The sequence below is a fragment of the Heterodontus francisci genome, chromosome 24 (assembly GCF_036365525.1).
Source record: "Heterodontus francisci isolate sHetFra1 chromosome 24, sHetFra1.hap1, whole genome shotgun sequence".
In the NCBI taxonomy this organism is placed as follows: Eukaryota; Metazoa; Chordata; class Chondrichthyes; order Heterodontiformes; family Heterodontidae; genus Heterodontus; species Heterodontus francisci.
The window spans coordinates 22,801,379-22,812,841 of NC_090394.1; the positions used below are offsets into that span (position 1 = coordinate 22,801,379).

General features: G+C 43.2%; 1 protein-coding gene across 1 annotated transcript in view; it reads left to right on the plus strand.

Annotated features, from left to right (window-relative positions):
- LOC137383596 (large ribosomal subunit protein uL3-like) overlaps positions 1 to 10,412 on the plus strand; it is a 48,843-nt gene extending 38,431 nt beyond the window's left edge. Inside the window, exons 7-10 of the mRNA XM_068056753.1 lie at positions 1,014 to 1,115; positions 4,800 to 4,895; positions 5,657 to 5,776; positions 10,356 to 10,412. Of these exons, the coding sequence (XP_067912854.1) occupies positions 1,014 to 1,115; positions 4,800 to 4,895; positions 5,657 to 5,776; positions 10,356 to 10,412 (375 nt within the window). The remainder of the gene's footprint in view (positions 1 to 1,013; positions 1,116 to 4,799; positions 4,896 to 5,656; positions 5,777 to 10,355) is intronic.
- The last annotated feature ends 1,051 nt before the right edge of the window (positions 10,413 to 11,463 follow it).

The window sequence follows — 11,463 nt, forward strand, 5'->3', positions numbered from 1 at the left end:
TTTCACTACAACGATTTAGCACTCCATTTGCATTCTGTTCCATGACATTTGTCATTTAACCTCTCCCCCCTCCATCCTATCACAGTCCTTCTTTCTTGTTCTTCTTCCTCCTTCCCCCTTTTCACTTGCTCAAAGACTGTTACATTTCTAAATTTTGCCAGTTCTGATGAAGGGTCACAGACCTGATTCGTTAACTCTGTTTCTCTGTACACAGATGCTGAGTATTTCCAGCACTTTCTGTTCTCATTTCAGAGTTCCAGCATCCACAGTATTTTGCTCGTCTATGAATCCCCCACAAGCCGTTTTCAAAAAAACTCTGCATGAACCATGGGCACCTATGGGCAATTAACTCCTCTGGTTGTTTTTATTTTCAAACAGTTTTTTTGGGCTACATGTTTAGAATTGTCTTCTTATTTCATCTTTGACTTAGTGAAGTCCTGCAGTGCTGATCTTTGTAAAGGTTGGGCTGCAGTTCAGGCCAATGTATTCCCTTTAATGGAACTAGCTCTAACGCTGATTTTTGACAGACATGCTTGTTTTCCCTCAAAGACGTAAAAAAGAAATTGAGGTAAAACAAAGAATCTTTTAATGGCCATCCGTAGTTAGCATGAGAAGCATGAACCCAAATTCAGAAGCCTGCATGCATTTGTTACAGTGTTAATGTTAATAAAAATGTAAAAAGCTTACATCACCGTTATGTACAGCTAATCTTGTGCACAGCAAAATCGGCAAACAGCAAATGAGACAAGTGACCAGCTGAATTGTTTTTGGTGACGTTATTAAGGGAGGGATGCTGGCCTGAATATGATGAGACCCTCTTACCCTTCCTTGAATAATGTCATGGGCTCTTTCAAAGCCCATGTGAAGAGGTAAATGGGGGCCTTGGTTCAATGCCTTGTCCTAAAGACAGCATCTTTGATGATCTCTCAGCACTATGCTGAATGTCAGCCTAGATTATGGGGCACATTGTGAATTGTAAAAGCCATCTGAATGTTTTTCCTATTACTGATCAGATATATCGCATTGGACAAGGTATCCACATAGAAGATGGCAAATTAGTGAAAAATAATGCTTCCACTCATTACGATATGACTGATAAGAGCATCACTCCAATGGTGAGTCAGTTTGAACAATCTCACTTGTAAAATGGCAGATATCTGCAAATTGGTTAATTGAAGCAAATATTTTGTAGAATGGCCACTGTCCTCCTTACCAGCATTCCGAGATCTTTCACTTTCAACCAGTTGATTTCTCAACAAGTACGGCATCTGTAAGTGAATGGCCACTATGTGTAGTGCTTGGGTCCAAGTTGCTAGAACACATTATTTGCTGCTAATGGTTCCATTACCCTACAGTGTGTGTCCTGCTTGGATGTACTGGTGCATTGCTTCAAGTAGTGATATCACATTTCACATTTTTTTTTTTATTTCCAAAATATACTTTATTCATAAAAATCTGTAAAAATTACATTGCCAAACAGTTTCCAAACAGCACCAAAAAATACAAACATTGCAAGGGAGATCAGTTTCCTTCAATACTGTCATGAGTTTCTTCCCAACCCTTCCGTTTCACAATTGTCATGTCAATTACAGTTTTACATTTACAGCAATTGAGAATATTAACGATACAGTTCGAGGGGTTTCCCATGGATCCAGCCCCTCAGTCCAGCTTGGTGGGGGAACCTTACACTGTGGTCTTTCCCCATTGAGCCTTTGCTGCGGCTGCCCCAAGCTTTAGTGCGTCCCTCAGCACATAGTCCTGGACCTTGGAATGTGCCAGTCTGCAACATTCGGTGGTGGACAACTCTTTGCGCTGGAAGACCAGCAAGTTTCGGGCAGACCAAAGGGCGTCTTTCACCGAATTGATAGTCCTCCAGCAGCAGTTGATGTTTGTCTCGGTGTGCGTCCCTGGGAACAGCCCGTAGAGCACAGACTCCTGTGTTACAGAGCTGCTTGGGATGAACCTTGACAAAAACCACTGCATCTCTTTCCACACCTGCTTTGCAAAGGCACATTCCAGGAGGAGGTGGGCGACCGTCTCTTCCCCACCACAGCCAACGCGGGGGCACTGTGCGGAGGGGGCGAGACTTCGGGTGTGCATGAAGGATCTGACGGGGAGGGCCCTTCTCACCACCAGCCAAGCTACGTCTTGGTGCTTGTTTGAAAGTTCTGGTGATGAGGCATTCCGCCAAATGACTTTGACGGTCTGCTCGGGGAACCATCCGACAGGATCCACCGTTTCCTTTTCCCGTAGGGCCTTGAGGACATTCCGTGCAGACCACTGCCTGATGGACCGGTGGTCAAAGGTGTTTTTCCGCAGAAACTGCTCCACGAAGGATAGGTGGTACGGCGCCGCCCAACTGCATGGTGCGTTCCGCGGCAATGTGACCAGGCCCATCCTTCGCAACACCGGGGACAGATAGAACCTCAGCACGTAGTGACACTTGGAGTTTGCGTACTGGGGATCTACACATAGCTTGATGCAGCCGCACACGAAGGTGGTCATCAGGATGAGGGCCATGTTGGGTACATTTTTCCCGCCCATGTCCAGAGATTTGAACATCGTGTCCCTCCGGACCCGGTCCATTTTAGATCCCCAGACGAAGCGGAAAATGTCTCGGGTGACTGCCACGGCGCAGGAGTGGGGTATGGGCCAGACCTGCGCCACGTAGAGCAACAACGTGAGCGCCTCGCACCTGATGACCAGGTTCTTACCCACAATGGAGAGAGATCGCTGCCCCCACATGCCCAACTTTTGTCGTACCTTGGCTACTCGCTCCTCCCATGTTTTGGTGCACGCCCCGGCCCACATTTCACATATCAAGTTACAAGGTAACAAACTTTAGGAGATACTCAGCAGGGCAGATTGGAGATTCCAGCTAGATAATTAGATACCCTCTTCATAGACACAGGTAATACCATTATATTAATGTACAGGCATATGTAAACCAACAATATATATTGTATGTGACATTATTATAATAATCTAAAAGCATGCACAATAACTTAAAATTTATTACTTGCAACAGTAAAAAAATGATCCAACACCTGCATTAAAATAATGGACAAAAGGATGCCATCTGCTAATCAGTGACAGTAACTGGGCTGAGTTTTGTGTTTCTCCAACTGGGAGATGTTAATGCTGACAGTGGAAGATTCCATTGTCTGCACCAGTGCCAATATGAAGCTCTCCCGGGTCAGGTAAATGTTCAGATTTAGATGCAAAGTGAAGCTACCTCTACTCTGTCTCAACAGTGGGCCTTAGAACACCACATACTGGACAAGTCTGATGTTTTTCAATTTTCTGCTCTCATCTGTCTTGATATATGATGCTTGTTTAATTTAGCGTCTCTCTCAAAGAGGGACCATTACTTTTGTTTGGCACATCCTCTGTTTCACAGCTCAGCTAAGATTGGGAACTCACCACCTGGTTCACTAATGTCTATCTGAGAAGGGGGAAATCTGCCACCCCCACTGGATCTGGCCTACATGTGACTCAAGTTCCAGACTATGTGGTTGGCACTTAATATCTTTGGGGTAACTGGGGGTGGGGAATAAATATTGGCTTGTTGGCATTACCTACATCCTGGCAACAAATGAAAAAGTGGTGATGGAGGAGGAATGTAAAGATAAGAATCTGCCCTACTGATTCAACATTTCATCATTAAGGGTGCAGAATGAAATATAAATGGGTTACAATCTAAAGGGAGTGTTATGTAAGTCAGTAGTTCAGAGGTACATTTTTATTTTAAATGTTCAATTGACTGAAAGTTGCTCTCATGCTAAATTCTATGTAATGCTGATTCCTTTGTCAGTTATGTTTCTAACAGTCTATTCGTGTTATCTTATGCTCTGCTAAGTAAACAATTCACACATTGTACATGCAATTCAATCAATGGGCAGTTGCAATTTAGATTTTATCAACTGTACTGTTTACAAACATATTTAGGCTTAAGTTTTTTTTCCCCAAAATATACTTTATTCATAAAAATCTGTAAAAATTACATTGCCAAACAGTTTCCAAACAGCACCAAAAAATACAAACATTGCAAGGGAGATCAGTTTCCTTCAATACTGTCATGAGTTCCTTCCCAACCCTTCCTTTTCACAATTGTCATGTCAATTACAGTTTTACATTTACAGCAATTGAGAATATTAACGATACAGTTCGAGGGGTTTCCCATGGATCCAGCCCCTCAGTCCAGCTTGGTGGGGGAACCTTACACTGTGATCTTTCCCCATTGAGCCTTTGCTGCGGCTGCCCCAAGCTTTAGTGCGTCCCTCAGCACGTAGTCCTGGACCTTGGAATGTGCCAGTCTGCAACATTCGGTGGTGGACAACTCTTTGCGCTGGAAGACCAGCAAGTTTCGGGCAGACCAAAGGGCGTCTTTCACCGAATTGATAGTCCTCCAGCAGCAGTTGATATTTGTCTCGGTGTGCGTCCCTGGGAACAGCCCGTAGAGCACAGACTCCTGTGTTACAGAGCTGCTTGGGATGAACCTTGACAAAAACCACTGCATCTCTTTCCACACCTGCTTTGCAAAGGCACATTCCAGGAGGAGGTGGGCGGCAGTCTCTTCCCCACCACAGCCAACGCGGGGGCACTGTGCGGAGGGGGCGAGACTTCGGGTGTGCATGAAGGATCTGACGGGGAGGGCCCTTCTCACCACCAGCCAAGCTACGTCTTGGTGCTTGTTTGAAAGTTCTGGTGATGAGGCATTTAGGCTTAAGTTAATGGTCAATTCTTGTGTTATGGTGTTAAAAGGATATTGGTAGAGTCAATCTCTTTTTCTGTTTTAGGGTGGATTTCCACATTATGGTGAAGTGAACAATGACTATGTTATGGTAAAAGGCTGCGTTGTTGGAACAAAGAAGCGTGTTCTTACACTAAGAAAGGTACAACATCCTCCTCCGTATATGTTTGGAACATCACTATATATGATGGCAATGTAGTGGGGGTGTTATCATTTCTAACTTTGTTGGCACATTTGGAATATTTTCCATGAGAGAATTTTTCTCAGTCTCTCTCTAAGCATCAAATACCCAATTTCAGAAAAAAACTCCTTTCTTGATGCATGGAAACAGTAGCCGAGGAATTGGTGTGTACCTGAATTGGGCCGTGATCCTTGTGCCATGTACACTGCAGGCTCCTCATGGGGCCGGTGGAAGGACCACAGAAAATTTGCATATGTAAAGGTTTTAATGTGCCCATGATGCCTAAAGATGGAGCCGTAATCAATATGGTGGGCAGTGCACTTCTGGTGTGGAATGAGTGCGTGTATGCCGCCTGCAATATTGGACCCTGAGGCACCCGATTTACATGTGCAAAAAAAGCACAGTGCAATCCAATTTCTAGGCCAGTGAGCTTAAACAAAACAAATTTACATCCTGGAAAAAAAAATCAGGAGATTGTCATGGAAACACAACATGGAAATCTCTTAATCACAAGAGCAGGTAAAATAGCCCAACAATTACATGGCTGGAAATCTATGTAAAGTATAGGAGGGAATAAGGTCACTGAATATTGCAGTTTAGTTTCTTGTATATTATTTTCAGTTAACATTTTAAATGTGCTCATGTTTCTATAATTTTACATAACAATTCTAGTGCAGCTGAAAAATGCAAATTCAGAGTTGACATCTATTCTTCTTTTACAGTCTCTTCTGGTTCACACAAAACGGAATGCTATTGAACCAATCGAACTCAAGTTCATTGATACAACTTCCAAATTTGGCTACGGCCACTTCCAGACACCTGAGGAGAAGAGAGCTTTCATGGTAGGATTACAATATAGTTTGGATTCCATGGGATAGATTTTGACACTTTGTGATTGTGTAAAGCAGGTGATAGCGAGTTGGAAGCTAGTTTTACCATTCTTCCGATTTTCCATTGAAGTCAGTGGAAATGAAAATTGGGACAGATCTAAAATGAGCTGCCAATTTGCTATCGCCCATTTTACGCTATCTCACAAGGTCAAGTTCTACCCTGAATGAGCAACTGCAGAGGTGATGGGGTGTGACAAGATTTGGGATTAGGGAATGGTGGCATGGCTTAATCGGGGCGAAGATGTGGCAGAGCGAAGGAGAAAATGGTAAAAAATCAAATAATTATCAAGAAGGAACTTCACCATAGCAATGCAAAATAAATGTTTGTAAATTTCAATTGCATTTATTTATAATTTTTTAATACGTATTTATAACTGGTGCATGTTGAAATCAGAGTTTAACTGGCCTGATCTCACCAGATTTAGGAACAGGAGGAGGCCATTCAGCCCCTCAAGCCTGTTCTGCCACTCAAATAAATCAAGTCTGATCTATGACCTAACTCCACATACCTGCCTTTGCCCCATATTCCTTAACAGCTTTGGTTAGCAAAAATCTATCAATATCAGATTTCAAATTAACAATTATCTAGTATCAATTGCCATTTGTGAGAGTTCCAAATGTCTACAATCCTTTGCAGTTAGAAGTGTTTCCTAATTTCCCATCTGAAAGATCTGGCTCTAATTATTAGACTATGTCCCCTAGTCCTAGACTCAGCAACGAGCAGAATAGTTTGTCTCTATTTATCCCATCTTTTCCCCTTAATATCTTGAAAACTTGGATCAAATCACACTTTAACTTTCTAAATTCCAGGGAATAATATTAATCGTAATTTAACCCTTGGAGTCCAGGTATCATTCTGGTAAATCTAAACAGCACTCCTTCCAAGGCCAAAATATACGTCCTATGGTATGTTGCCCAGCACTGCTCACAGTATTCTAGGTGTGGTGTAACCCGGTCTTTGTATAACTGAAGCATGACTTCTGTCCCCTTGTATTCTAGTCCTTTAGATATTACGGTCAGCATTCCACTAGCCTTTCTGATTATTTTCTGTACCTGCTCATGACATTTTAATGAGCCGTGTACCTGGGCCCCCTAACCTCTTTGGGCCTTCACTGTTTCTAGTTATTCACGATTTAGAAAGTACTCCGTTCTATCCTTTTTAGGTCCAAAGTGGATGACCTCACATTTGCCTACATTGAAATCCATTTGCCATGGTTTTGCCCATTCACTTAATCTATCAATATCTCTTTGTAATTTTATGCTACAATCTACTCTGCTTACAATGTTGCCTATATTTGTGTCATCTGCAAATTTGTTTATGTGGCTTTCTATCCCATCACCTAAGTTATTAATAGATATGATGAATAGTTGAGGCCCCCCACACTGATCCTTGGAGGACACCACTAGTCATATTCTGCCAATTGGAATGCCTTTCCATTATCCTTACTCTCTGTTTCCTGTTGCTCAGCCAATTTCTAACCTGGTCAATAATTTGCCTTCAATTATGGAAAAGGATAGGACTGGTCCTCAGGTTGAAGTCCTAAATTGGGGGAAGGCTAATTTCAATGGCATCAGACAGCAACTCTCAAAAGTTGAATGGGAGAGGCTGTTTACAGGTAAAGAGACGCCTGGCAAGTGGGAGGCTTTTAAAAGTGAGATAGGAAGAGTTCAGGCCAGCATGTTCCTGTTAGATGGAAGGACAAGGCTGGCAAGTTTAAGGAACCTTGGTTGACAAGGGATATTGAGGATCTGGTCAGGACAAAGAAGGAGGCAGATGTCAGGTATAGGCAGCTGGGATCAAGTGAGTCCCTCGATGAATATAGGGGATGTAGGACTACACTTAAGAAGGAAATTAGGAGGGCGAAAAGGGGCCATGAGATTTCCCTGGCAGATAAGATAAAGGAGAATCCTAAAAGATTCTATAAGTATATTAAGACTAAAAGGGTAGCTAGGGAGAGAGTAGGTCCCCTTAAGGATCAGTGTGGCAATCTATGTGTGGAGCCACAGGAAATGGGTGAGGTCTTAAATGAATATTTCTCATCAGTATTTACCGTGGAGAAGGTCATGGAAGCTAGTGAGTTCAAGGGAGGGAACAGCGATATCCTGGAGCATATTAACATTACAAAGGAGGAGGTGTTGGAGCTTTTGAAGCGCATTAAGGTGGATAAATCCCCAGGGCCTGAACAGGTGTGTCCTAGGATGCTACGGGAAGCAAGGGAGGAGATTGCTGGGGCCCTGGCAGAGATTTTTGTATCATCGTTAGCCACGGGTGAGGTACTGGAAGACTGGAGGTTCACTAATGTTGTGCCTTTATTTAAGAAGGGCAGCAGGGATAAACCAGGGAACTACAGGCAGGTGAGCCTTACATCAGTGGTGGGAAAGTTATAAGAAGGGATTCTGAGAGACAGGATTTATATGCACCTGGAAAGGCATGGTCTGATTAGGGATAGTCAGCATGGCTTTGTGCGTGGAAAATCATGTCTCACGAATTTGCTTGAGTTTTTTGAGGAGGTGACCAAGAGGATTGACGAGGGCAGGACGATGGACGTTGTCTACATGGACTTTAGTAATGCCTTTGACAAGGTACCGCATGGTAGGCTGGTCCAGAAGGTTCAAACACATGGGATCCAGGGTGAGCTAGCAAATTGGATACAAAATTGGCTTGGTGATAGGAGGCAGAGGGTGGTAATGGAGGGTTGTTTAGCAGACTGGAGGCCAGTGGTGTGCCGCAGGGATCAGTGCTGGGCCCTCTGTTGTTTGTCATATATATTAATGACTTGGATGTGAATGTAAGGGGCATGATTAATAAGTTTGCAGATGACACCAAAATTGGTGGTATAGTGGACAGTGAAGAAGGTTGTCTAACGTTACAACAGGATATAGATCAACTGGGAAAGTGGGCAAGGGATTGGCAAATGGAATTTAATGCAGACAAGTGCAAAGTGATGCATTTTGGGAAGTTAAACCAGGGTACGACATATACAGTGAATGGCAGGGCCCTGGGGAGTGTTGTTGAGCAGAGAGACCTTGGGGTGCAAGTACATAGTTCCCTGAAAGTGGCAACACAGGTAGACAGGGTGGTGAAGAAGGTGCATGGCATGCTTGCCTTCATCGGCCGAGGCATTGAGTACAAGAGTTGGGACGTCATTTTACAGTTGTACATAACGTTGGTTAGGCTGCATTTGGAATACTGTGTGCAGTTCTGGCCGCTGCACTACAGGAAAGATGTGATTAAGCTAGAGAGGGTGCAGAAAAGATTCACAAGGATGTTGCCTGGTTTGGAGGGCTTGAGTTATAAAGAGAGATTGGATAGGCTGTGTTTGTTTTCCCTGGAGCGAAGGAGGCTGAGAGGGGACATGATAGAGGTATATAAAATTGTGAGAGGCATAGATAGGGTAGATAGCCAGAGTCTGTTTCCCATGGTAGAGGTGACTAAAACTAGAGGGCATAGATTTAAGGTGAGAGGGAGGAGGTTTAAAGGGGATCAAAGGGGTAAATTTTTCACACAAGGAATAGTGAGTATCTGGAATGAGCTGCCTGAGGAGGTGGTGGAGGCAGGAACAGTAGCAACATTTAAGAGGCATCTGGACAAGTACTTGAATGAGCAAGACATCGAGGTATATGGAATTAATGCAGGTAGGTGGGATTAGTATAGATAGGCATTATGGTCGGCATGGACGCGGTGGGACAAAGGGCCTGTTTCTATGCTGAATGACTCTATGACTCTAATTCCATGAGCTTCAATATTAGCTAACAGTGACTTCTGAGGGATTTTATCAATTACCTTTTGGAAGTCCATATAAATAACATCCATAGACATTCCCCTGTCCACTATTTCAGCCATCTCGTCAAAACAATTAATCAGGTTTGTCAGGCATGACCTACCCTTTACAAATTGTTAAACTGTCAGGAACTGTTTTATTTAAACAGAGTACATAGTAATAATTTTTTAATTTAAAAATGTGGAAACCACTTTTGGAGGCTGATGGACGCGGGACGGATGCGGGCAGGCCCGGAATTTTGCGCCACCAGCCGGCACTATCCTGCCCCGAGCCATTTGTGAGAAGGCTGGGTTGGGAGCGGAACAGCTACCTGCCTGCAAGCAGCAGGTCACCAATTGAGGTAATTAAGGGGCCTATTAAGGCCCCTCTCCCGCGCTGTGGAATCTTTCAGCCAGTAGTCAGACCCCACATTGCAGCTGAAATGTGGCCAGTGAGAGGAGGAGGCTTTTAAATCTATTTTTTTTTACCTGGTCTCCTATTGGCCCTCCAGCCTTGGGGGCCCACCTGCCATCCTTAATTGGACAGCAAGCATGCCCTCTGGCAAAAATCCTGTCTGGTGATTATCCTGACACAGTGTCGGCTCAGGACCTGTATTTGATCCCAACTTTGAGGTCTCGATCCCAAACAGAAAATCCAGCCCCATGTTCCGTATGGTATGCTATAGTATTGAAGATAAGTTAATGCTATACATTGGAGGTCGGAATAGGACAAAAATCATTTCAAATTCAATCATTATTCTCTTTTTTCAGGGGCCACTCAAGAAAGATCTGGTGCAAGGGAAGGCCAGAGTCTTGATCGATTCTTAACAGCTACAGATATGAAGGACTGTGCCTGTCACTGAATTGCTTACCAAGCCGATAATAAAGAATTGTTTAATGTTCAGTGTCTGTTTTTTTTTAAGTAACTCATTAGTTTGTCTTTACTACTTCAAAAACGACAGCAGAACCTTTAAATGAAAAAACAAGAATGAGACTTTATTCAACAAATAGTGTCAGTGATGAAATGTTCAATAACCCATATAGTTCTACTTCCTGTAATATTTATTAATATCGGAAATAAGATAAGCAATTTTAAAGCTGAAAGAACCTTTAGGTAAAGGAGTTTGGTTTTCATTGCTATTCCCCCCACATACCATAGCTGAAAGTCTCATTTGCTTTCTTCTGCAGTCTGTTAGCTTCATGGGTGCAATTTTCAACTGTTAGTCACCATTTCTTGCCTGACCCCTGGGCAGCCGCCAGTTGAATATTGGGAGAAGAGGCACTTTGCTCATTCCAAGGCCTATCTAATACATTTTTCAGGTAGGCCTGTAAAGGGCTGAGCAGCCTGCTAGCCTGTTGGAGCACAAAGTTGCTTAAGTATGCAAATCCAGATCATATGACAGTACTTCTAGACCTCCGATTGTAATTTTTGAGTACAAATGGACAGAGTGTGTTGCTCTGCCCATTTGTACCAGGTATTGAGCAGCCTAACCAAAAATGACTGAGGAAACTTTACATTTTGTTGGGCTGAGAGGAGCAGGTTTTGAGCTGCTCTGCTGACACCTGTTTCGAGCACAGGTCGAAGATTGGCATCCATCTGACTTATGGCATATGTTCGAGAGATGGTTCCAAATAATGATTTATAGACTTCCAAGAGTCACGGTGCTGTTAACTTGAGGCAGTGTTTAATTGGAGTAATTTCAGCTATACTTGTTCTGTTTTTGTGATTTAATAACTGAATCCCTAGATTAATTCATGTCATCATTACTCACTCACAGCCATCTAATCATAAAAAGAAAGACTTGCATTTATATAGTGCCTTTCGCAACTACCAGACGTCTCAAAGTGCTTCACAGCCACTGAAGTACATTTGAAGTGT